The sequence below is a fragment of the Plectropomus leopardus genome, chromosome 11 (assembly GCF_008729295.1).
Source record: "Plectropomus leopardus isolate mb chromosome 11, YSFRI_Pleo_2.0, whole genome shotgun sequence".
In the NCBI taxonomy this organism is placed as follows: Eukaryota; Metazoa; Chordata; class Actinopteri; order Perciformes; family Serranidae; genus Plectropomus; species Plectropomus leopardus.
Window position 1 is genome coordinate 25,889,826 of NC_056473.1, and position 27,073 is coordinate 25,916,898.

The 27,073-nt window shown below is 40.7% G+C and overlaps 1 protein-coding gene across 1 annotated transcript; it reads right to left on the reverse strand.

Moving 5' to 3' along the window:
- Nucleotides 1-12: 12 nt before the first annotated feature.
- LOC121950015 (DENN domain-containing protein 5B-like) lies at nt 13-26,237 on the reverse strand. Its single transcript, XM_042495915.1, has 21 exons — nt 25,907-26,237; nt 20,089-20,198; nt 18,358-19,066; nt 16,109-16,296; nt 14,435-14,935; nt 13,412-13,643; nt 11,618-11,768; nt 11,117-11,207; nt 10,385-10,504; nt 8,824-8,976; nt 8,606-8,684; nt 8,444-8,519; nt 7,278-7,406; nt 7,044-7,165; nt 6,779-6,924; nt 6,574-6,692; nt 5,346-5,530; nt 5,093-5,175; nt 4,469-4,595; nt 4,055-4,229; nt 13-1,290 (listed from the first exon to the last, which is right to left on the reverse strand). Exons 1-21 carry the CDS (start codon nt 26,013-26,015, stop codon nt 1,107-1,109), a joined length of 3,789 nt encoding a protein of 1,262 aa, XP_042351849.1. The 5' UTR covers nt 26,016-26,237; the 3' UTR covers nt 13-1,106.
- Between the last annotated feature and the right edge of the window lie 836 nt (nt 26,238-27,073).

A 27,073-nucleotide genomic window follows, 5' to 3' on the forward strand; every position in this document is an offset into this window, starting at 1 on the left:
AATAGAGGCTTGGTCATTGTGGGTTACATAGTGCTTGCGGGACAGTGCAGGAGACAGCATTTTCATAGTTCTTCAAATGTAAAATCAAATGTGACTTTAACATAATACCTAGCGTTTTTTTTAAGAAACTGTGCTCTATTCATCGTCTGAAGACAACCAAACAGTCAAGAAACAAACAGCATGACTAATATCCATGTAATCAGTAGCGTGTCCATAGTGGAATTTATCGTTTTACACAGACACAAACAAGATGCCTTTATACAGAAAAGTATGCCACAAATTCATTACACCATAATAACAAATGGGCACAATTCTATCAAAGGTCTAATGAGGCAAAATATTTACAATGAGAGAGGGGAAAAAAGCTTTCCGACAAAGTGACAAAGTCTATTTGAAGTGACACAATTAGGACACTAGTTTGGTTTCAGTGTTTCACCAGCAGAGGATCTCAGGAGCACATATGACCCCAAACTGAAGTAAACAATGAGAAACAGGCAAGATGTTACACAGTATAACAAGAGCATAATAATATAACATTTTGTAACATATCATAGAGTGGGAACATTATCTTTCTGGAGTATATTTACTAAGATATCCAATGAATGAAGGAAAGAAAATGCTTATATGATAAGGCCTGAGTCCTGATATTTCAGATCACAACACACTAAGACATAAAACAAACAGATTTTGGCCATGCATGTGCTTAGTTTAAAGTTTAAGTGCAAGCAATACAGCAGTTGAAGGGGAGTTATAGGTACAGTTAATGGTGTGAGCTGTGAAAATATCTACTGTAAATGTGGGAATATGAATGACTCTTGCTTTCTCCTTGAGGAAACAGAATTTCACAGTGTAAACAAGCATAGGAAAAATCTGACTAATTCCTGAAGCAAATACAGTGTATAAGACATTTACATCAGTGAACAAGGCAATATGTTTGGAGCTCGAGTTGCAAGTGACGTCATCTGGTCCACTGTCCTCTTTTATGATAAAGTCACTTTTCTCAAGTGTCTCAATTTCTTTTCCCACTGATGGAAAGATGAATATTTTTACCCATCTGCATTCCTGCAGTAGGTTACAGAGCAGGGGCTTATCTGTCAGGGTCAGGGTCAGAGGTCAACTCCTTTGACCAGTGCAGTCTCCAGGGTGATGGTAAACTCGTTGAGTGTGTGCAGGATGCGGGAAAGGGAGTGTACAGCAGCTCGGTCTCGCAGCAGAGCACCTTCCTCGTAGGTCCGCACTGTCAGGGGACACTCTGCCAGCAGGGGGAGCCACTGAGAGAGAAGCCGGTCCCTGCCAGGAGAAACGGGTCAATGGTCAATAATGGTCCCATTGGGGCGCCCAGTAGCTCAGTTGGTAGAGTGGGCACCTCGTGTACAGAGGCTGTGTCCTCCCTGCAGCAGCCATGGGCTCAATATCAGCCTCGACCCTTTGCTGCATGTCGCCCCCTCTCTCCCCACGTTCACACTTGTGCTGTCTTATCCACTAAAGGCTGAAAGCCCCCAAAAATAATCTTTAAAAAAAATAACAAAAAACGGTTCCCTAAATGCCTGATGAAGGTCAGTATTGAATTGAAATTTGAGTAAGCAAACGACAAGACAGAATCAGAGCCATGTATTTTCTCTTTAAACTGCTTTCAAGCAACGAAAATGCTTTCAGTGTTAATTAACCTGAATTTCCAGGTCATTCAATGTCAGTCCAAAGCACCATTAGTCATATCTTTAAAGCTACAGCTAGTAACTTTTATACAAAATAACTTTTTGTCACATTCAATAAAACTGTCACTATATTCTGATGATAGTTCATGAGACAGATAATCTGTGAAACCATCAGGGGCCGTATTCACACACATTCGGTGAATACTCTTAGAGAGCTCCTAATGTAGTTGAAAAACTTAAAAGCAAGGAGTCCTAGCTTTGGAGTGATTTAGGAAAACTAGTCCATACCCAGGGATATGTGCACCCCAACCACATGCAGACTTCAGGGGATGTGCGCGTAACAACCCTGTGCAGACCACAGACCTATATATTGGTACAGACTTTGCTAAAAATGCAAATAAACAGGCTAAAAAATCTGCTTTGTGAAACCACAGATTTTTAAATGCTGTGAAAAAAATGAAAAACACAAAAAAGGTGCCTTATTTCTGTCATTCAAGCTGCAAGTCCACCTTCGACCACAACTGCAGTGGCAGAGTGACACTGCGTGTTTTCACTCAATGACTCCACGGGCAGAATAAGAAGCAAGTCAAGATATTTATGAAGTATTTTTGTACAAGACCGGCACAGGCAGTGGGTGAATAACACAAAGGGCTTCGTCAGTCTCTACCTATGGCAATTTTCAATGCCCATGTGCAATTTCAGATTGATTGGATGCTCCATCAAGGAGAAAAATGGATGCAGACAGAGACAGACAGTCGGACGGACGGTTTTCTTTTCTTCTCTTTTATAGTAGGATTCTCAGAGCAACTCTAAGGTTTGACACTCTTACAAATGTGATTGGTTGTCACAGACACACTGTTTTGTGAGCCTGCAGGGTGTGGACACTCAGTGGAAATAAAATAAACTGTGTCCCAATATGAGACTGTGAAAGTGCTTTTTGTGTCATCACACTGCTGCACTGTAACATTTTCCTGTGAAAAATATCTTAGAGTTATAATCATTTTATTTCTGGCATTATTTCGTAATTGAGTTGGGTTGGAGATGTGGGTGCATTTCTAAAGAGATCATCCGCAAATATTATCCCTGCACAGTAGCATATCATTAACTCACTGTCATCCAGCGTTTGGAAAACATTTCTCATACCTCTTTGTCTTTCCACCATTGTCTCCTCTGCTTAAGAAACCCCAAAGCACCTTAAACACCCTCCTCCCTACTCTTTACAGTTTTTCACCTTAGGAGCTCTCTCAAGGGCTAAGGTGCTTTGTGAATAACTTATCTTTACCAGGATCTAATCGTAACTCTAAGGGGAAATTCTTAGAAAACGTCAAAAAAACATGACAATCCTCCAAGACAAAGGCTGACACTTTCCCTCCCTTAAAGTTAAATGTTATGTAAATGGTTCAATGTGAGAAAACACCTGAGTGCTGCAGGCTACTTTTTCTGGGCCTCAGGAAGGAAACTATATCACATTTGTCTAAAATGCTGTAATGACCAGGATGCCTTAAAATCACAGATTCCAGTGGGGATAATATAATTGGGAACCATGTGAGGTTCGCTGGAAGATCTGTGTAGGTCAGTTATTGCACCGGTTAATTAATATGGAAGAAAACAGGTTGACAAGGAAGGTACTTATGTGGGGCAAACAAATGACTGGGCCTTGGTTAAGATATGTATATGCATAATTTAGTAACTATGGGTTTGATGAGGGACTTCTTAATAATGAAAAAATTAACCTTTCTATGATCAGAGATTCTGTGCTTACTCAGTAATAAGAGCAACAGGTTGGTGATATGTGGGCTAAACCAAAACTGCAAACATTATGATGAAATATTAATATGGTACTGAGAAATATATTTTCTTTAATCTAACTAAAAAGCAAAGTTCCCGAAGTGCTCAGCTGAAATCTGGTATTTTACCACTGACAGTTGAAACTGGACAGTGTATGAATTTAAAAGAAGAAATGCAGATTTTTCATATGTGTTGTTTGGGTGATATAAAAATGAATTTCATTTTGTTTTCTACCGTCCTTTTTACATGGAACTGTGCAAATTTTTGTTTAGTAACATAAAAATAGATATTGATTTAGTATATATGGATGATGCACAAAGATTAAGGTGGCTAGAAAACAAACTCTTTTTCAAGATAAACTGTAGATCTATAAAATTGTAAAATTTATTTTTCACTGTATTACTCATTTTTTGGACGAACATTGGTCATATACTTTTATATATCAACTTATTTTGTGTACTTTTTTGCTGATATCTGTAAAAACAGATGATGACACATGCCTTGTATTGTAATTCCATGTGGGATGGGTCAGAAATGACATGACGCAGAAATAAAAACTAACCATCTATGCTGCTACTGTTGGATCATAAACAAAAACGATGACCATTTACCTGATTCCAAAGCAGACGAACAGCTGAAACTTGCCCTCTTTTCCAATGTTTCGTGGCGAGGCATTGATGGCATTGACGTAATGGCACAGTGAGTCGCAGGGTGGGCCCTTTGTCATTGTTGATCCATGCAGGTCACCCATCTGATCAGCTGTCTCCATGGAAACCACTGCCTTCTCTGTGAAACAGAGTGGTCGCACTGTCAGTTAATATGCAGACAAAAAGGGAAAATATGGCGGTAGAATACAAACACTGGAGACAGAGGGTGCAACACTGGCTGTTAACAAAACTCAATAATTTTTTTGCATGCAATTTGATATGTGAAATTCATATTCATCGCCACTAGATGGAAGCAGGAAACAGACACCAGCGAGAAGTAAACATCAGGTTTAATGGGCTCACACTCACTGCACTTACCCACAAAATCCCAAACAAACACATTCCTCTGGAAAAGACGGTTAGGTTTGAGCCCGTGCAGGAGGAACTTCTCCAAAGAAAGCACGAGACCTCCTTCACCACATAACAACACTGTCAGGTTTCCCCTCTGGGATGAGAGAAATGGGGACAGAGTTAACAGAGGCACTGTAAGCAAGAGGCTCGTCTTTCAGCTCCAGCAAATCCCCTCACATGCAATTTTCCAAAATCCTCCCCAGCAGATTTGTTTATTTTCTAATCTAAAAGGCTCTCCTTTCATGTACCAAGAGGAAGTAAACAGAGCAGACTAATTGCTTGTCCATTAAAGCTTGTGCACAGAAGATGTTATTACGATGAATAGGAGGCCCATTACTGATAAACTAAAGTGATCCATCAAGACTCTTGAGCTCTTTCGACTGAGAGAGGCTAGTCTGATACGCAGACGAGACAAATGAGGCCTGGCCTGGAGAAGCCGGGGTAATGAACCATGTTGGAGATAAAAATAACACAAGCACGACAGTCTAACACATCGCTGCATGAGATTCTTTACATGAAGCACTTTCACCCGCATTTTATCTAATAGAGGCAACAGGATAAATGAATTTAGTTTTATTTACAGCCATATACCTCTTGTTCGGGTTTGTGGAAGTGTTTAACAAGGTTATTTGCTGCCTCCCTCATGTCCTCATGTACTTCAACAGACAGCATTCCTGAAAAGACAAAGAGCAACAAATAAAGAAACATGAGGATGAATGGTGACAAACATGAGGGGAAGTGGACAGGAGCTGAATGGAAAGGTGATACAGGAGCAGAATCTGTTATTGTACCAACAAGTAGGTCAGCTATTGTATCAAAGAATGTGTTCTTTGTCAGTACGCACTGCTTCGGCTGCCAAGCGATCCCAGCACTGCCCGCACACTCTGAGAAGGAGAGGCCAGCTCCGGAGGCGTCCCTGTCCACCTGCCAGCGTCCTCTTCTCCACCAGGTGACACCAGCTGACCAATGAGGACTCTTTCCAAGCTGCCGTCGCCCACGCCTTTCCCCAGCCATCGACCACACGGGAACCTGAAAGGAAAGAAGAAACAGTTTTTCATTATGTCCAACTTCAAAACATGTATTACACAGGGACATGGAAAGAGCCATCTGTTCAAATCAAACAGTTAAGTTTAGTGAGAGTGCATTTAATATTTTTAATTTAGATGACTGACAGTTTTTCCAGGGTGATACTTGATGCTCTTTAGATCAGGGGTCTTCTACGTTTTTCAGGCCTCAGCTGAGAGAGACAAAGCAGGGACTCCTTACTACATATATAAAATTGAGCTGCATATTGAACTGGGCCTACAAGGTCAAGTGCCATGGATAGACATACATTTTTATGGTGCATATAATACTAAGCTATACAAATAAAGAGTACTGTCAGATTTACATATTTATACATCAAGGATTCATTTGACAAGTCTATTATCAATGTGGTGTACTGTAAATTAAATTAGAAGATTTTTTTAAAAGACGAAATGGCCAGTTTATCTTTGGTAATAATTGGGGCTGTCAGCATTAACATGTTAATCGCAACAGATTAAGGTCCGTACATAATGCAGTTTTTTTTTTTGTTTGTTTTTTTAAAAATTGTGTTAATCGTCGACCGACATTCCTGTCATTTAGAGGCTGCACGGGGCTGAGTTTCAAGCTAGAGTGATGCTACTGGTATCATATAAACCTAGAAGACTAGTGGTACCATGCCATGTCATGCTAGCATATCAGAAAGTGGGCTAAAATACGCTCCAAAGTTAGGCTAAATTTTGGCAATGGAAAACCAGCATGGCCATTTTAACAGTTGTCCCTTGACCTCAAAATATGTGAATGAAAATATGTTCTGTGGGTACCCATGAGTCCCCCCTTCACAAACATGCCCACTTTGACTTCAGCTTTTTGCTGTCATTTGTTTCCTAATCCATAAAATCTTTCTTTATCTTTCCCATGCTTTCTCATGGGAGGCCAGTCAGGATCACTGTATGTTTATCAAACACGGAGCTGTTGTTGTTGCCACTGTACTGTGAGATCCCAGTCAATGTTTCGTGATGAGACCAGGGTCAAAGTAAGAAGCTTACTTGTATGTGTGTCCAGTGATCTCATTATACACCATCACACAGTCGATCAGACACTTGGCCAGCAGGCCGGAGTTCTCCTGTCCCAGCTGCAGAGTGCTCAGCCTGCCCAGGTTCTTGCACTGAAATAAAAAGCACAAACCACAGTTAGTGCATGCGTCTCTGTCAGACATGATGTTGACCTTAATGCTGCACAGCGTACACAAACCTGGAAAAAAATCTCTTGTGTGTTCTTCGGGATCTGTCTAACTCCTGAATCACCCATTTCCCCCGACACACACACCCAAGGATCGACTGTTGCCATTGCAATGCTCAGCTTCTTCATGGGTATTATAACCACACGGTATGGGATACCTGGAGAGATTAATTTGATTCATTCATGTCATTTTTTTAATGGATTTTTACAGCATCAGGGCATTTTTGAAAGCTATTAAGCTGTCTTGCATGTTGTTCTTAAAGTGTACAGGACTTACTGATAGAGGTGAATACGCGTGTGAAGCAGAGGTAGTCCACAGTGTTGAGGGAGAGCAGGTGGAACAGAAACTGCTCCCTTTCTTCCTCACAGAGCAGGAATGCATGAGGTTTATACAGCTGCCTGTCAGGGGCCAAGAAGAAGAAGAAAAAGATAAGTAAAAATCATGAGTTTTACTAGAAATGACACCTAGAAATATAAGACGTGTGTCTACTTATCATGAGGGAATTCTGACCTGAGCAGCTCCTGGTTTGTAAGCAGCTCTTTAAGGTGCTGGGAGAGCATTTTCTTCTCCAGAGCCAGGTGGATCCAGGCCCGAGCCTGACCCACCTCAGACAGACCCTCACTCATGGTCTGGATAAACCTGAACAGGTGAAAGTTCAAATGCTCAACTTTTTGTTATAACATTTTTTCTAGTGAACATTATAGGTATTTTATCTTTATCTTCAAGAAAAATGAAAGCCTGTGACCAGGATAAAAAAAACCATGGAAACACATTTCCATAATAAACAAAAGGTCATGTAAACTATAATTATGAAGAACTAATGACTTATCTCAAAATAATAAGAGACTTTCTCAAATAATGACTTAATATCTGAAAAATAATAAGTTAGTATATCAAAAAAAGTTGCAAACTTTCTCAAATAATGACTTAATAGCTCAAAATAATACCATTTTTTCTCAAAATAATAATTCAGTCACTCAAAATAATGGCTTAGTATCTCCATAATAATGAGAAAATTTCTCAAATAATGACTTAGTATCCTAAAATAATGCAAAGCTTTCTGAAAATAATGGCTAAGAATCTTAAAATACGGACACTTTCTCAAATAATGAAATAATATCTCAAAAATAATTAACAAAAATTATTATATCAAAAAATGTTTCTCTTCATTCTGACAAAGATCCCCATTAATAAAGAATAAAGTTTTTTTCTCAGAATAATAACTTGTCATTTAAAATATCTCAAAATAATGAGAAACATTTTCAAATAAGACTTAACATCTCAAAAATAATGAGTATTAAATTAAAAAAAAGATTTTACTTTATTTTGAGAAAGTGTCTTATAATAACATGCAGGATGTTTTTTCATGACAAGGCTAAGTTTTATTAATTTTTTCCCCTTTACTGGCAGAAATGGGCTTCCATACAAAACAACAACCAAGTTTGAAGATATAACTCATGAGTATTGAAAAAGTTAAGATTTTGTCTTCATCTAAAGCCAAAATATCAGTTATTAGAAAGAGGAAATGAGAGATTTTTTTTCATCTGCACTTTTCAAAAAGCAGACGTAAACACAAACACACCACACACAGTGCTTCCCACACAGATGCACCACTCTTTCCTCTCATGATGTTTGTTGATGTTGATGTTACAACAAAGTTTGTTGGCTCTTCTTACCTCATATCCTGTAATAACGATCCTCTCAGGAGCAGAGTACCATCTTCAAATGTCCTCTGGTCTGAACCACTAGACCCTGAACACACAAGCAAGTTAAACACTAATTATCATCTGACTCTCAACACGTGATTTATATAGAAATCGGTCAGGTTGTGCTCTGACCTGGAGACTCCGCCGGTGTCTCTGTCTTCCCCCGGGCCGCCTGGTAGTGTAGCAGATGGGACCAGAGAGCGGACTTCCCCTGTTCAGAATAAACACACTTGTCAATATGCAGCTTGTTCATACAGTCACCTCTTTCATGCATGATGGGAATTTGTTTGCGTGGGAACTCCATGTATTTTTATGTAGGTCATCTGAACATGTTAAATTAAGTGTCTGACCTGTTTCAGCTGCAGACCGTGGCCCCAGGTTCTCTCCAGCAGGTCACACAGACCGTGGATGAGTGTGTTTTCCTGCAGGCCCGTGATGTTAGCCTCTCCCTGACCCAGTTCTGCACTCTCCTTCCCCATTCTCTCCATCAACATCCGTTTGGTCTGAAAAACCAGACAGTAAAATCTCATTTTAGAAAGGACACTAAAAATTTGGAATGACATCGTCAAAAAATAAGATCTCAGACCTCCAGGTTTAGACCTGGACACACAGATCACACATTCATAAGGTGGAGAGAAAAAGGAATCACAGCTATATGTACACTTGCAGAGAGTAGGGGCCGACAGATTATCATTAAGACCGATTATTGGGGCCGATATCTGGCATGATGCCAATTATCTGTATCGGCATCTTTTTTTAATGATCACCACTTCAATTAATTAACTAAAAAGTGCAAAGACAATGTCAGAATGGGAGGTACTTTTACTTTGTAAAACCTCACGGAGCTATTTTTATTTTAATTTTTAATTTACATTTTCACTTGACTTTATAAAAAAGGTGCTGGGAACTTGCTGTATATGATGTTGGACTTGCCCGGTTTGATTTAACATTTGCTAAAAGTGTTTAACTAAAGTTTTGTGTTGGAGTTTGTTTTATTCCAAATTCTTAATATTGACCGAAAGATTTTCATTTTTATTGTAAATGCATGTCAGTTCCAAATATTGGTTATCAGTCACATTAACTACTAATAATCGGTATCCGTATCTGTATCGGCCCTAAAAAAACAATATTGGTCGACCCCTAGTCGAGAAAACTATTTTTAACTAACATTAACTAAACTAACATTTGAAAAACTTAAAGAAGAATTTAGTTTTTAAAACATGTGGACTTGTTTAGATATTTTCAGCTGAGATACTCATAATACAGAAATTAAAAAATGAATTTCAGGAGAAGGTAACACTGTAATAAAGACTTCCAGAATAAATGTATGGTGCATATAAACTAACTCCAAAATAGTTTCCAAACTGTTTAAGAGTTTACAGAAATGTAATGGAAGGAATACACTTCATGTAAAATCAAAATGGGAAGCAGAACTGAGCAATAATCTGTCGGGGTGAGTGTCATTTCATCTGTGGCACCACGCAAACCTGCTCCAGCTCTGAAAGAGATTTTTCAACACACCGTATATAAAATACAAACAATTAGGCAAACAACAGCACTGCTGGAGACGCTGTGGGCAGATGAATGTCACTCACTCCCACATACTGTATTTTGGTCATGTTTTTTTAAATTACAAACATTCTGCGATGAGAAAAGAGGTGTTGTTCAGTAAACTGGTCTGAAGATGTATGTATATATATATGATATGATATATGCATGTATCAAAAGTTGTAAACTGAAGCAGTGATACACCCCTCACTTCTATTCACTTTGTGAATGTTTTGTTAACTGAAAAACTAATAAATACAAAGTTTTTAAAAAAACAGAACTTTTTTGGGCATTGACTTTGAAAAGCAATTTAAGAAATCAATGACAGCAGCGCCTCCAACACCACGCTGATAAAGCTCTCACCTTCAAACGACACTCGCTCAGCAGCCCGTCGACAAACTCTCGATGAGTCTCAGTGACGGCTTGAGGAGACAAATCAAGTAGCTTTGACTGGTGGAGGTTCTTCTTCGCAAATGTGTGCTTCTGTTAAAGATAAACAAAAGGTAAGAAATTAAATTAATTAAATAAACAAGCATCCAAAGGTCTGTATGCTTGTCTGTCTATGTGTGAAAATTAGTAATTAGTTACAGTTATGAGTCAGTTCTCTCAAAAGTAATCAATGACTTCATCAATTACTGCATATAATTTCAGTTTAGCACTTTGGGGCTGCATGTTTGTCATAACAGGCCAAATGAAATAAAAGTGACAAGTTTCATTTACACAAACATAAACAAACTGGGGTTTATCTTTTGTAACCTTAACAAGAATTCAAATCCTGTACATATACCACAACTCACTTTTGCCCTCGATTGTAAAAAGGGAAAAATAGCATCCATATTTGACAGTGAGCTCAAATTGTTTGAACTTTTGGCCATTGTGTGCAATGACAGTTTAATGCTGTGTGATTAAATGGGGGAAAAAATCTGCGCAATGTGCTTTATTTGTTTTTTTATGATCAAGACAAAGCAAAGAGTAATGAGGCCTTTTAAATCTCAGTAATAGTTATTGCGTTAGTTATTTGGAAAACTAATTGGTTACATGCGTCACTTTGTAATGCGTTACTTCCAATGCTGCTGTGTGGACACATGAAAGTACCTGTCTCTGTTCATTGTCCACTCCTGAGTGTTCAGCCACCGTTGACCTCTTGGGGTCGTTCCTGCGCGACGCTGTGACACGACCGGACCACCTGTTCATCCAGACAACAGAGCAAAATAAAATTCACAGTTACAAATGTGTGCAACAAAGGCGCAGTATTTAAAATGCAAATGTCTAGATATCCATCTGTGCTCAAACAAAGGCAATCAGAATTATACATGGAAAACAAATATCCTCTAATCACAGGCGTCCTTTTAATCCCTCACTTTCTCCAAAATGTCTCGAATGTAAATCCGAGATAGGCACCTTAACACACTGCCTATGGTCATGTTGCAGAAATACTGGTCTAAAATACTATGTGAAATGGAGAAAAAAATCTGACAAGGATTAAGAAATGGATCTCCTGTCTTTGATTCTGGGCCTCCCAAGTAGAAATATAACTGCTGCAGCTCACCGTTCTGATATATTCTCACTGAATAACAGCAGAAAACAAAGGCTCACTTGTTGGTGTTTTGTCCCTGAGCGAGCACATCGGCCTGCAGCTTGGGGAAGTAGCCCGGCTGGTGACGACCCTGTCCGATCCTCATGTCCAGCAGGTGGGGGTGTATGGCTGTGTGGTCAGCCTTCAGCAGTCTGCGCTCAATGACCTGAGCTGCAGACACAAACACAGGGATGGTTAGGATCCAAGAGGGTTTTCTACTGAAGATGAGTCATGAAAGTGAAGATAAGCTTGTGCCAAACATTTAACGTCATCTCTCATGTAAACATCTTGTGCTCAAGTGTGCTTCTTAGTTGAGTTTCAGGCAGGCTCACAGAAGGACTGGAACAAACTTTAGAGTACGAATGTCCACATCGGATCAGAGGGATTGGTATTGGGCCCGATAAACACTTTTTTATTCATTTGGATCCATAATTTTGAGCGTGCACCCCATGTTGAACTTAAGCTGCTACACTACTTTGAGCAGAACTGATTTTTTTGTTCATTTTTACTTAACTAGTTTTACTATAATGCAGTAAAAAGCAAAATTGTGACCCATTTTTTATTTGTTGTGACTGGGAAAGTTAAGCTATAATGCTATTTTGAAGTATAATTGTGATACTATTACTCATTTACAGTGTTCTGCACTTTCATTACAGTGATACACTAAGTGGATATGTTTTAGTTTGTTTACTTTATTTTTTAAAAAAATGCTGCACTAAGTGGATTTGTGATAAGAGCCATATGAAAATATTTTTGAGTTTGTTTACTTTTTATTTTTGTAAAAATAAATAAATAAATACCCCTTAAAAACTGTTCAGATGCAGACATTTTTTCTTGTAATGCATTGCAGAGCTATTAAACTATCAAGCACATACACCGGGCTGATTTGAATAACTTTAGAGTACTTGACGTGTGCGTTGTGTAGCTGTATTTCCAGGTAAATACAAGTATTGGATCAGGATTCGGTATATGCAGATACTCGACATGAAATGACTCGGATCGGGCAATAAAACTTTAATTGGACATCCCTTGCATAGAGTAATACGATGTAACTGACCGAGTGTGATGGAGCAAGAGATGGAGCAGCATCTCTGAAGCAGAGTCTAAATGTGAAGCTAGAGCGAGAAGCAGGCACTGTATTTTCTGCAGAGGTTGGCAGGACTTCAAAGCCAAAGACTGGAAACAGTTTCCATAGGACACAAAGCCTTGTCCTCTGCTTCTACCACATAATGCTCATCCCCTACCGTATCCTTTGGTTCACCCCTCTCTAATTCCCTAACTAAGCCCATCTCCCCCCCTCCTCAAATTATATCCCATCCCTTTTATGTTTCAATAATCATCAGATTATTCGATTTCCATTTAAGAGATGTCTCCATCAGTTTCCATTTGAATCGTTAAATGTTCTGGCACACAAGTCCCCCTGAGCGGTGTTTCAAGATCCTCAGCATTTGCTACAAAAGAAAGAGAGAGAAATGGTGCTTGCAGAAAAGATGGCAACATAATCGACATGCAGTATAAACCCAAACAGAAGGACAGATGGCGACAGATTTGCAGATTCCCTCTTGACAATCTGGCATCTACTTCAATCATCATTCTGTCTACCAACTGAGGGTTCAACCTACTTTCTCACTATATATCTAAATGCTGAAAAGAGACTGCAGAAACATCCTGATGTTACTCTTAGTTTGTCATTAAAATGTTCAGCCTCTTTAACCCTTTAACAGAGACTGTAACTGCATATTTTGTCCTGTGTTTCGTCTTGCAGGAATACCTCATTTATTATGTGACTCTGTTCATGAGTGTACTCACAGTACCTGACTCAAAAACAGTGGTGCATTTCCTATAGCGACAGTTACGGGAGTCCTCCTCGTCTGTGTCGTATAGTCGTTCTCTCTCCAGACGGCTGTCAAACAGCTGCTGCAGTGGCTCTCTGTCTGCCCAGCGAGATATCACCTTCCCATCCACGAAGGAAGAAAACATGGACGTCTCCAGGAACCGGGACAAGAAGTGCAAGTGTGCCGCAGGCTGAACTGATAGGAAGGAACCCTGAAACAATGAAAAGCACAAACACTTCTATATATAATATTTCTACTACAATCAAAAGTATGTAAAAAACACAGAAAAGCAATCCTACTGATCAACCTTCACTGATGAATTTTAAAGCTCATCTTGGTCCGGCTCCAAGCTACGTAACAAATGTTGACCTCTTATGAGCCAGTTCACAGCCTTAGATCCTTAGTTGGGGCCCTTCTGGGCGAGGCTTAAATCTAAAGGTGACTGTGCCTTTGCTATCAGGGCCCCTCGGCTTTGCAACGACCTGCCTGAGGAGATAAGGCCGGCAGAATCAGTGACTTCTTTTAAATCACTTCTCAAAACCCATTTTTATAGACTTGCTTTTGTGATGTTGTCTTTTTATGTCTTGGATCTTTTTATTTCATGTTTTATCTATTTAATTTCCTCTTATTTGTGGTTTGATTGTTATTGTTTCTGTCGTTGTTGCTTTCGGTCTATTTCTTTGTATTATTTTATATTGATATTATGCATCCTGCATCCTGCATCTTGTGTTGTTGTCCTCTATGTTGTCCTCTGGTTTTAATTTTATCCTAACTCTACCCTCGTTTCTTCTCGCTTGTGGGTAAAAGGGCTGTTTGGCTTCCCGTTGTTGTATCGCCATCTGTGAATCCCACTTCTGCTTTGCTTTGTTTGTCAAAGCACTTTGTAAATTCTGTTTTTAAAGGTGCTAAATTAATAAAGTTGTTATTATTATTAATCTTAACATAGTATAAATACAATACTTTTAATAGATGCATTTTGTGCATTAATGTCTACTGAAGTACCTTATCAAAGTTGAACGTCCCCTCTCGGTTGCACAACCAGGAGTCCAGATCAAGAGCGCTGTGGATGACAAACTCCTCATACCTGCCAAACATGGCAGCAAAACGTCCAGCGAACACCTCCCTCAGCTGAATGTTCAGCTTTGCAGTCTTCAGCTCTTCCTCTTCCTCCTCAAACACGTGTCCCAGCGTCTTCCCTCCATCTGACATTGTTTTTTCTCCTCCGCACCTCCGTGCCAGAGCCTGCAGCCTCTCCAGCACCGCCAGCTCCTCGCCTCCGAGGTTTCCGTTCCTTCTGTCCTCCATCAGGTCCTCCAGCACCAGGCTGCTCAGGCGCGGGGAGGTGGAGGCAGGCTTGGTGATCACACCACCCTGTGGAGGGAGCCCAAAACGCAGCAGTACCTCACTAAGCTCCTGGATTAGCTCGGTCTGGTCTGGAAACACAGGTAGGTCCTCGGGGACCTCGACACAGCGGCTGTCGATGTCCACGAAGCACAGGTTGGCCTGTGATCACGGACAAGAAAGAGACAAAAATGAAAAATACTTTCCAAGTGACTCCTCCATCAGATAATCATAACAGGTTTAACCAATCACAATGTAGCTGAGCTTCAACATCCAATTAAGATCAGAGATGAAGATTTACATGCCATTAATAGATTCTTGGCATTTCACCACGATAAGCCCTCAGAGGATATTAGCATGTGAAGGATTATCTCATGATTACTGTTATCACTGCAGCAGGGGGGATTGTGGAAACCTTCAATATCAGGCTCTCAAACTGGCAAACAAATCAGAGACCTGTGCCAAAACTGTGCCCATGAAGCTGCTGAGCAATGAGGTACAGAACTTTGTGAGAGAGATAGGCGCTGTTTAAAAATCCTGCTTCTGTAAGCAGCAGCGCAGCACAGCGCAGTCAGCAGCAGCGCGACCTTCAACAGTGACCTCAGGCAGTCAGTTTACAGCCTCTGGGGAAGTTGATGTGCTGTGGAGTGGACAGCAGCCCACTCTGCGCAGCGTCATCCTCAGAGTTAATGTCTTCACTTCTTAGTGTCTTTTTCATCTGTTTCATAAGGTTCAGATGTTTTGAAGGACAGAAAAAGATGAGCATCATGTTTTTTCTACATGTCGGTATAAAGGAGGAGACTGTTTCTAAAACTGAGAGCAGGAGAAAAAGCATCCCAACCAAATCATACATGTATGATTAAAATATTCCCACTTCTTTGTAAATCACCACTCATACATCAAATTGCAAAACTCAAGAAATAAGTGGAGAACCCTAATTCTCATTAATTATTCAGCGAGTCCCATTATTCTGGATCTCTCATGCTCTGCGTTTTTGCTTTCATCCCCCCCAGGCTGTCTTTCAACTGCCTCCTTTCTGGGGCAGAGCGACTTCAAAGAGGCTTCAGCGAGATATTCATGCAGCATAAAGTGATGCAGGATCGGGCTTTCAGGAAATGCATCGCCTCAATTCGACAGGCCGAAGGCAAATTGTCATGCACGCATCACAGAGGGGCTCGGCAAATGAATGTAAGAATGTTTCAGCCGAACAAAACATTTTTAGATCCTTTTGTGCGGATGTTTACCGAAACGTCAGCGTGCTGAAATCCTGACTGTCATGTTCACACAGGACACAACAGATGCATTTACACATACGATCCTTGTTTAGTCGTGTACCTCGTGTGGCAGGTGGAGAGAGGATCGCTGAGCTCCTTCTCTGCGCTGGATGCCCATCAGGAATGGTACAGGAGCATCCAGGAGGTGATGCAGCGGTGCAGAAACAATGGGCAGGTAGATGTGTTGCCACTGGAATGGGAAGAGCAAGGTGGAGATGCCCTCTGCCACTGTCATCAAACGCTGGTAGTCTGAGGAGATAAGAAAAAGAAGAGACAGAGAGAGAGAGAGATATGAGGCGCTGGCATAAAACCCATTTTTCAGGAACATTCCCTTTGACAGTTTTTTAATTAAGCTGTTTACATGAGACGCTTGTAAAACAATTTAATTCTTGGGCGCAGCCCAATTAATGACTGAGGATGTTTTTAACACTGTAGCAGCTATTTGTCACCAAAAATCAAAATCAAACTTAAATTAAACAATCAAAGGGCCACTGACGCACCATGGGCATATAATGTACGCAGGCAAAAAAGTCAAATGTCCACTCAAAGTTGTTGCAGGTTTTTTTGTGTGTTTTGTTTTTTTTTTTAAATCCAAAAACAAGCGCGCAAACAAAGGGGCAAAGACATCATAGCTCCTGCTGACCTCTCTTGCTCTGGTAAAAAAAAAACAAAAAAAACAATTGCCCAACCAGGTGCATGCTGGTCCTGCCTGCCCAACCCTACCCAATTACAAACTGAACAAAAACAAAACAAAACAAAATACTAATTAAGAGGAAACTAAATATGCTAAACAAAATACTTATACTAATACTAATACTACCAATAATTATAAAATTACACTAATAACTAGCAAAAGAAAACACAATCAAAATGTAACCTAAATAATGTAAAGATCTTGAATAATCAAAACAACATAACTTATGTTCAGCTAACAATTAAATACTGTTAACAAATACCTCCAACACACTAATTAACGCAGAATATCAGTTTCTCTGCAGTATTTCACCTCAAACCTATTTACTATGTTAACTGAACGTTGCATTTGAGCTAATTGTGAGAAAAAAAATTATTAGAAAAAAAATTATATTATTTATAATTATATATTAAATTATAATTTGAGCTAATTGTGAGAAAAAAAATTATATTATACATTCATTTTAAATTATTATATATATATATATATATATATATGCTATTTAAATTTTATATGCTTGGATGACGTATCATACTGACTTTGTATTATCTTCCAAGATACAGCACAGAAAATTAAAAGACAGTACATGGCATAACCACAGACTGGCATATCCACATTCATGCACTCATTTGCATTAGGCTTGTACACTCTATGTGTATAGTGCACACTACAGGTCATGCACATACTGACAAAAAAGCACAAGGATAAACAAGTAGATGCTGCTGCTGGATGACAGATTTCACTCCATTTAAACAGCTTTCCCAGCCCTCACTGCTGAGTGGTGAGCAGTGCACTGGTGTACTGAAATGTAACGGACCCTGCATCAATGGATGCATTACATCACCTAACAGCGGGAGTGTTTATTGGTCTGGTGCAGCGCAGTGCATTCTGGTAGTTGATGGTGGCTGTGTCTGGAGCAAAAGCGCATGCTAAAGCGCTTATTCCCTGTTTTCTCTCATCATATAGCGCCAATTTCAAAAGTATTTGTGTCTTTCTACAGCATAGACAGCCCAGTTTTATGAATAGATCATTTCAGCAGTGAAATGCTGACACACCAAGCCAACGGTCGGCCATTCACCCAGATTGGGCTAACAGGAAACATCCGCAGCCCTCATCACCGCTGAGGATATGCTTTGTTTTTCCAACATTAGATTGTATTAATGTGCTGAGTCACTAACTAGCGTTGTGACGGTCTTTCGGTTTCATGATTTAAATGACCATTACAGACAACCGCCATCTGCTGGTATGAAGGGGTATTTCCTCTCACGCAGGCGCAGAATATAAGTGCTGGCTGGCCTTTGGTTTGGTGTGTTTATGTGCAACTTTTTGGCCGGGACACGCCGACACAGTAGGTAGCTTTTGTCGTCACTCGGCTTGTGTTTCACGGCTTTTACATGAAGGCCTTTCTGAGCTCTGAGATCTGTCACATAACTAGCCTTAGGGGTTTATGGAGATTAACTAAGTTGCTCCTCAATATACTCACACATGTGCTCCCCTACAGTGTCTTAAAACTGATTTACTGAGATTATAAATATCTTCCTCTCTTTTTTTTTCCACTATGGCTGTAAGCTTCCTTATTTTAAGGCTCATCTCTAATAAGTGAACAGTGTGCTTACCTTGAGAGCAAAGCAGGACTTGTGTCTCCAGAAGTGTGCAGGTAAGTAGTTGCACCATATTGTCCACACCCAGCAGGGAGAACGCCTCTCCAAGAGGATACTCCCCCAGCGGAAGCTCACCCGGGCCGGGCCGCTGGCACACGATGGGTCCTTGCACCCCATGGAACCTCAGTGACCTGCCGGGAGGAGGCAGGGGCACCTCGTACAGGATGTTATGGATGTAACTCTCTATGGGGAGGGGTGGAGCTGTGCGGGACGTCACTGCCTGGTGCAGCTGAGACAGAAACTCTCGAGACGCCTGAAGGAAGGGGAGCGGCGTGAGCAGGCAGAGGGCTTTGGACACGTACAGAGTGTCCCGTGCTGGATCGAAGGATCCCGCGCAGCCGAGGCAGGCGGAAACCAGAGACTCAGCGTCTGACTCATCCAAGCTGCTCACAAGCGAGTCCATGCTGCAGGTGGAGGGCGAGGAGGCAGACGAAGAGGAGGAAGAGGGAGAGGAGGCGGATGAAGCTGAATGGTGCTCCACGTGGTGCATCTGGTAGAGAGTCTGCATGGCAGTGATGATCTGAGCACTGGTCACCTCCTCATAGAAGGTGTGGACAAAGCCGTAGGAACGTGTACCGTCGTCAAAAGACATCGTGAAGGAGTGAAACTGAGGATCGAGCCTGTCTGCCTGTGTACGGAAGGAAAGACCCCTCGGCATGCAGAGCTGAGGAGAAGGTGTGAAGATGAGGAGGAGAAAATATAACAGAGGGTTAAGAACAAAGTGGCAGTTTAATGTAACCCCTAATATGTTAATACAACCAGATAAAGTCAGTACAGAATATGCCACTCCAAACATGAAAAAATAAAAAAAGCAAAAAAGATAAATAAGATATTGGTGTTGAGCTGATCCTTGCATTGGCTTGACAGCTATCTTCTCCGAGTTAAAGGAAATACACTGATAGATGTTGTGATAATCGTATCAATTACATGAAACAATATGACAAACAAGTATTGTGTAAAATATGCAATGTGTTAAAAATGAAATAACGGAGTGTGGGAATGCAAGGGTGGAGGTTTTGTGTAAACACTGGGGAGGACACATGAAAAGGGACATTGAGAGGTCCTCCGCCAGAAATTTTTGAGCGTCAAAGACTCAATTTCCAGCATTCTGGTGAATGTTTTTACTCACCAATTTGTGCCATTTCTGCATTAATTTCTTGTGAAAATGTTTTTAATTTTGTCAAAATAAAGGTCCTCTGATACTTATAAAAATACACATTGTAAATATTGAGGGGGACATGTCCCCTGCGTCCCCAGAAATCTACACCTATGTGGAAATGCGTTAACCACATGCCTCTGTGTTTTGTCGTATTCTGGCACATGAAGTCATTTTTAGGTCTAAAAACCTACTGAAAATGTTTAAAAAGACCAGACATTTTACTGATACCATAAATAGATAACACAAAATGCTGTGGTGTCTGCTGGCAGACGTCTTTTGAGGCTTATCCTGTCATCATCGTGACCTACTTTTCCAACAAGAACAATAAGCATTTTCTAGAAAAAGAAAAGCGTATATTCTATGAGGCAGCGGACGAGATAAATGGTTCCTACACTGTTTTCCAGTTGATTTTGTTATCATGCTGTCATTTGTAACAATATTCAGCCACAATACATTCGCCCTACAAACAAGGCACGTCTTGTCCTTCTTTATCATGTCTATTCTTGTGTCTGTGTGCAAGATCTCACCATGTTAACAGCATCTTTATTGAAGGGGTTCCTGTCTGTGCTTTCGGGATAGTGCACCAGAACCTTTGACTTGAACGACCGTCGAATGGGGCTCTGCTCAAAGCCCTCGCCTGAAACACAAACAGAAAAAAATAGAGTAATGGCATTATCATATCAGTACAACGTGATCTTTGACCTTCATCGTTGCTGAGACAGACTTTATGACAACACGAGACAGAACAGAGGACGTCACAAAATGCCAGCTGCTTTGATTTATGAAAAACCTCGGACAGAGCGACCTTGACTGACAATGGCTGCAGAAAAAAAAGTTGTCAACGGCAAAGGCCATTCTGCAGCAAAGAGGGAAAAACCCCTCCAAGGGTTATGTAACTCAACTCATTACCATAGAGATACAGCGCCCCTCATCCGACACTGCAGGAGGAAACTCTTTACACCTCCAGAGAGTGCACAGGTTGAGAAATATGCTCCTTTTTCATAAATAAAGAACGCTTATGCTCAGTAAAAAGGATGAGAGTTATCTATAAAACAGCTACATGTACATGAAAGGACTGAATTTGTGGCGCATGCAAGATAACTCTACTAACACTTTAAAATGCCTTTTAAATAATGTGAAAAAATGTTGGAAAAGCTTTATTTTTATGAGTAATTAACTTAAAACATGTGTTCATAAATATGGTAATGGAATTTCTTTAGATAATGTGAAAACCTTGTATGGTTTTCAAGCTAAAAACTTGCATTCACAAATATAGTAATTCAGAATTTAATTGCCATATTTCTGAAAACACATTTTTAAGTTGATTCCTTATAAAAATTAAGTTTTCACGATTTAAAATGAGTTTTAAAGTGTTATATAGCCCTACTGTTACCATAATTATGAACACATGATTTTAAGTTGATTACTAGTAAAAATCAAATTGGCCCAACAATTTTTTCCACATCATTTAAAGAGAATTTTAAGTGTTATATACTCAATTATCATAATCATGAACACAGTTGACTCTTGATGAACTTATGTTATTGCAAATATTTTTTCACATTATTTTTAGGGATTTTTTTAAAAATACATCCCTACATTCACAATGCACAGATTTGATGCATTGCACTGTCTCGCTCATGTTTCTCCTCTCCTCAGCCCCTGCACCTCGCGTCAGCCTCTAGCTCCAGTTACATCCAGAGTGCTGTCTGTGTGATCAGAGGAAGGGGAGCTGCTGAAGATAGAAATATACGTGTGTATGATTTAGCGCGTGTATAGTAGCAGTAGTGAATGAGGTACTTGGATTATTCATCCACTTACTGAGGTGAATGCCCTTGAACAGCACTCTTCACTGTATTCCCAATTCTACTAATCCACCCTGACTCTCAGAGTTCAGTTTTCATCAGCATCAGTGCATTATAAGAACAAAACCAACTGCAAACCAAATAGTCTCCTCTTGGTTGCCAGCGCTGACGCATTCATTCAGCATTCAGGAACATCCAGCTCACCTGCCTACGAGATGACGCACAGCACCCCGAGAGAGGAAACTGCGCCGCAGGCAGAGTGAGAAACGAGCACCACTTCAAGTTAAACTCTCAGACTGGTGGGTGGGAGAGAGAAGCTAATGGATCGCTGTGATGAGAGGGGGAGTCGATGTTCTTTGAGTCAAGGGTACAAATTGGTGTCGGCGCTGAGAGGCAGAATTGAGCCTCGCTCCCCGGAAGGACACCTAGTTGCCATGGTAGCACTTTCCTCTGTGGCCTCGAAGATAGCCATCAAGACAGTGCTCGTCAGCGGTTTACGTCACCCCGAGTTTCATCAGCTGACCCAATTAAAACCCACGCGCCTCCTGACACGTGTTCCCACCAAAGAGTTTGCACACATAACATTCACACGCTCTGTTTCTCCGTGTTAACAGCACGGAGTAGGAGGGAGGTTTGTTTTAGTGTTTGAATGAAAGCTTAAATATCTGCTTTCAGTCAGGCTGTAATCAGCACGTTAACCACTTACACACACAGTGGAAACCATATATGAGCTAATGCAGAAAAAGTTATATAATCAAAGGGCCTACAACTAATGATTATTTTCAAAATCACTTAATGTGCCTGTTATTTTCTTGATTATTTGATTTTCCCTTCAAATATCAGAAAATAGTGACTGTCAATGTCCTAAAATCCAGGGTGACATATTGCCTGTATTGTCTGACCACTAGTTCAAATTTACTGCCACATAAGGCAAAGAAAAATTTAATACAGGAACCATGGGCGGATTATCAGAAATTGGGCCACTGGGCATAGATATGCACCCCTCCACACCACCTCTCCTACAGAGGAGCAAGACGCTCAGACTAAAGCCGCATTACACTTCCTGTTCAAGGGAGGAATATCATGCCGTTATGCCGCCTCAGAATTCTGTATATAACGTCCGTTAGCAGGAAGGAGGGACAGAGTGGTCTCGCCTCTGAGCCAGGACCGGAGGTGGTAACAGCGTCATGACGAGGTCTGAGCAAAATGTAAAGCCAGAAAGACGTGACCATGGGTGGCACTGGTGTGACGTTTTGACAACGCCTTTATTATTGTTTCTAAAGTGCTGCCAACACTGTTGTGTTACATGTCACGCTGTCATGCCTCTTTTCATTATGGGATGCAGTTTATAATCACATCCTGGAGCAGCATGACGCCGTCGTTGTTTGGTTCTGTGCATAAAGAAGGGATTTCGTTGTGGCTTTTTAGCGCAATCTCTGTGTAAAAGCTGTCATTATTTATGTTTGTTTTGTGATGTTTTGCATCTTGTAGTAGAAATGCATCTTTTTGTGGTTTTGTATCTCTTGGCCTTAATTTTTTGTCTTTCTTTAAGGTAATTTTGTCTCTCTGTTTTCATTTTTTGCCCCTTTTGGTATCTATGTGTCTTTGCAGTTTCTTTGCATTTCTTTGCGTCATTTTGAGTTTCTTCCTGGTTAGTACGTGTTAATTTAGCCCCTCTATGACTGCACCAAAAACCACTACCACCTGCCAACATCTTAGCATTTTTCTTCCATGAGGAAAGGTTTCAATCATCATTCACACTCGGGTCAAATGACTCTGCTGTAGTCAGTTATTATAGGCTCTGATTGGCCTCCTTGGCAGTCATGGAAATACAAAACCCAGGTGGACATGCTAATTTTCACCCCTTTGCCGCTGTGATGCTGCCAGAAAATGCAGTCCGACTCTATCAAAGCAACACTTAAAGGACACTGAAAAAGTAAAAGTTATAAAAAGAAGTCACCACTTTGACATTTTCACTGGCCTCCATGCTGCTTTCTACTGTTTACTAACCTGTTTTTCAGCCTGTCTGTGAGCTCAAACATGACACACCAGAAAAAAAGCACACACACGCAAAAAGGCATGCTCTTTTTCTAGTTGCCGATTCATTTTCTATTGGTTCATCAACTAATTGTTTCAGCTCTAATCCCCAGTACAAGGAAGTCCTCACCGCTCTCACTGTAAGATCAATATTGTCAATGTTTTTGGAGGACAAAAACAGTGTTTCATATTCATTCCACAGTTTAAACATTCATCACAGAGATGTATGTCCCTGAACGGTGCCCTGTCCCTAAAAAAGACACACTTCATTAGAGATGATTGAATGGCCATAAAGGTAGACATCTGTCATATTCACCCACTGAATCACTCCCAACATCCCATTCATCACATCATTACATGAGTAGATGAGGACCGATACAAAAAGAAAAAAGAGATTAAACTGACAGCAAATGTCTGCCGGCACTGACTGATGAGGAGTTATTCCTTTTTGGCTCAAACCATTTAAATCACTCTGTCTTTGCATTACAGATTTGTCCGGCCACTGAAGGCTGAATCATGTCCTGAAACAAGAAAGACAAACGTTGCTTTTTATCTCAGCCTGAGACACAGACGTGGGCTTGTGCGCCTAAAATAAATGATAAAAGTAAGTGTCTAAAAATAAAATAACTCAGGTTGTAATTTCTGAGTACAATAAGTCAAAACATCTTTGTAATCAACATGATAAAGTAGCTCTCAAAATGTGAGGTCAGGGACTTCTCGCCCTCCAGTGATGTCATCCCCCTGTGACAGTCGGGTGCTGAAGCCTCAGCCATCCAGCAATGGGCGACGTCACGTGAAATTTGATTAGGCTGCAGAAATAACAGTAGCATCTATTGAGAAGCCAACAAGGGCAGATTGTTTCTCTGCAGGCATTCTCCCACAAAAACAGATACTGTATCACGTCATCCAAACACTTGATGGAATAAACACCTCTCACTCCACTGCAGCTTACAGATTATGTATGTAAAGTCAAACACAGAGGCAGAAATCCCTTGAAAGGAGAGCAAAGCCCCCTGCTGCAGTGGGTCTGAGATGACCCGCTGTTACATAAGCAGATTGGTGGAGCTCAGATATACTCGCCAGCAGCTCTGACACTCGCCACAGGGAGCCGGGTATCAAAGTCCCCGATGGTTAGTTAGAGCAGTAATTAGTCTGCAGCAGAGCTATGTGTTCCAGCATGATACAGAGCTCGTCCTAAATATACATTTTCTCGCTATAATTCAAAGGCATGTCTGGTTATCTCTCCCCCCTGAGAAGCTGCTTCACATGAGCTTCATTTCTGCTAAAGGAGGGAGAATACAGGGTGTGACTATTGTTCTGCAAGTCTGGAAGTGACGTTCAAGGTGTTCAGCACACCTGCATGTTTTTATTATTTTTTAATTTCCTCGCGCACACAGAGACAGAGCACGTGCAGGTGTCACAGAGGGCTCCTGCGTGCATCTGTCCTCACCTCACCAAGCTGAGCGTTAACAACTCAGTGTGGGAGAAAGCAACACCACCTGACGTCTCTATTTCCAACAACCAACAGCAGAAAAGATATCCATCACAATTACACCATCATGAACCCACTGACACAAGGCAGCATCACCCACAACCCCCACATCCACCTACACCACAGCTTCCTTCCGCCTTTAGCTTTGGGTGACAAAAGGACAGATTTTGCATGGTTTAAAAAAAACTGTCTGAGAGCTGAACAGACGAACCACATAGATAATCGCTGCTTTCAAATTGAGAGTGTAATCTGTGTTCTCACACACAGTCCTGTGTTATCCATGAACCACTGCCTGGATGCTCCATCTGTGCTACAGCGATATGATAGGATGCTGTTGTCCTCTCTCTGTTCAACCCTTTCTCTGCAATACTCTTTATCCAGGTGTAGCAGTGGATGACTTGCACAAAAAGCTTTTCTCAATTTACTTACAATGCTATGATGAAAACACAATGAACTCAGCTGTTATGTGATTTCCAAATGCAGAGATAACACAAAAGGACAGGACTGAAGGCTGTAATTGTCATTACATTCTTGATTCAAATTGATGGGAAAATTATCATCTTTCTTTTAATTCTAGGTTTGTTTATCCGTTTAATACTAAAAATATACAAGACTGTAGGGTGACACAGTAGGCTACAATTGTCATGTTAAATTCTTGTTTTAAATTGATGGAAAAATCTTGATTCATTTGTGTTTGTCTATCCGTTTAACACTAAAAATATACATTTTAGACGTTTTAAAATAAACAAGTGCCAAAAACAAATGCTGATGGCATGTATTTGAAATAAAAATGCTACTGGCCAAAATATGTGCTATTCTCCACAGGCGACGCGCTGATGTTTTGTTGTCAACAACGCTGTGAAAGGAAGAGGAATGTGGCGTCCAACCAAAACATTTAAATGGATGTCACCCCTACACACACAAACAGGCCTGCAGGAGATGGCTTTACATGCACACTGACATGAAACGTGTATTTATGTATTGTGTGTGATTGTTTGGTTGGTGTTTTACCTGCTCCATCGTCCGGCTCCAGGCCCGTCTCCGTGTCCACTCCACACACAACAAAATAGTGAGCGAAACGGCAAGAAGCCGCTCCTGTGTGCGCTGCAGTCCCGTTCATCCTCGACGCGTTTATGGTGTGAGAGCTCCGTTTACTTCTACTTAACGTTGTGGATGTTCATCATAGCTGATGCGTCAAATCCGAAATGTTTTTGACCCCCCCAGTCGGCCGTCCTTTCCTGATCCGTGCGCTGGGTGGTGTCGGGCCGCCTGCTGCACTCGCTGCTCCGCGGTGTGACTGACGGAGCTCAGCGGGATCCAGAGATGGTCATCTGGTTTGTGGAGAGGGGGAGGAGGCTGTGTGTAGGCCTGGGAGGGAGGAGGGGGAGACAAAGACCTGAACGCATCATCATCGGTGTGAAATCAGCCTCGCTTTTAAAGGGTGGTGTCCAAATTCATCATCCGCGCCCCCATAGCAAAAATTACGATAAGTCAAAAAGTGACCAGTAATGCATTTTTATTAAATCTCACAAACCCATTTTTTCAAATGGTATTACAAAATTGAAACACAAAAATATGAATTTCTTCTCTAAATAAACTAGTAAATCATTAGCAACAAAAAAAGAAAAGAAAAATCATAGGATACGTTGTGTTTTTTCTGTCTATTCCAGTAGACGAATAGTCTTAACACAGAAATGGCCTAAAAGTGATTATACACAATAAATGGTTTTAACATACTTTTTTAAAAAAGTGAGATTATTTCTTAATGAATAATTTACTCATTTCAATGAATAACTGATGCACATCACACACACACACACACACACACACACACACACACACATATATTTGCTTTGTAACTCAAAATATCCTCAATTTCCTGCATCAAAAGTATCTTCTGAAAACAGTATGTGGAAAACCATCAGTATGTGGGTAACACAAGCTTAAGAGACTTTCATATTTTGTTTGACATTAATCAGTACAGTAGATACCCCACTGTGAACTTTTAAGCTTTTATGTATCCTAAAAAAGACGATTGCTAACAAGTGGCTATATGTGACTACAGACCATCATCACGCCTAACAAGGCTTTACAGCCTTATAGCGGGGGCGATGTGACTGTGGTATAGTTCATATTAGCCTTGCATTAGCTTTTTACTTCTGGTGATTGCATTTAGGC

Excerpts from the sequence above, each read along its gene's own strand:
- LOC121950015 (XM_042495915.1), bottom strand. The coding sequence starts at position 26,015 with ATGAACGGGACTGCAGCGCACACAGGAGCGGCTTCTTGCCGTTTCGCT. Across the intron at positions 11,769-13,411 it reads CACCACTGTTTTTGAGTCAG|CTCAGGTCATTGAGCGCAGA; the intron begins GTACTGTGAGTA and ends TTGTGTCTGCAG. Across the intron at positions 1,291-4,054 it reads TTCGTCTGCTTTGGAATCAG|GGACCGGCTTCTCTCTCAGT; the intron begins GTAAATGGTCAT and ends TTCTCCTGGCAG.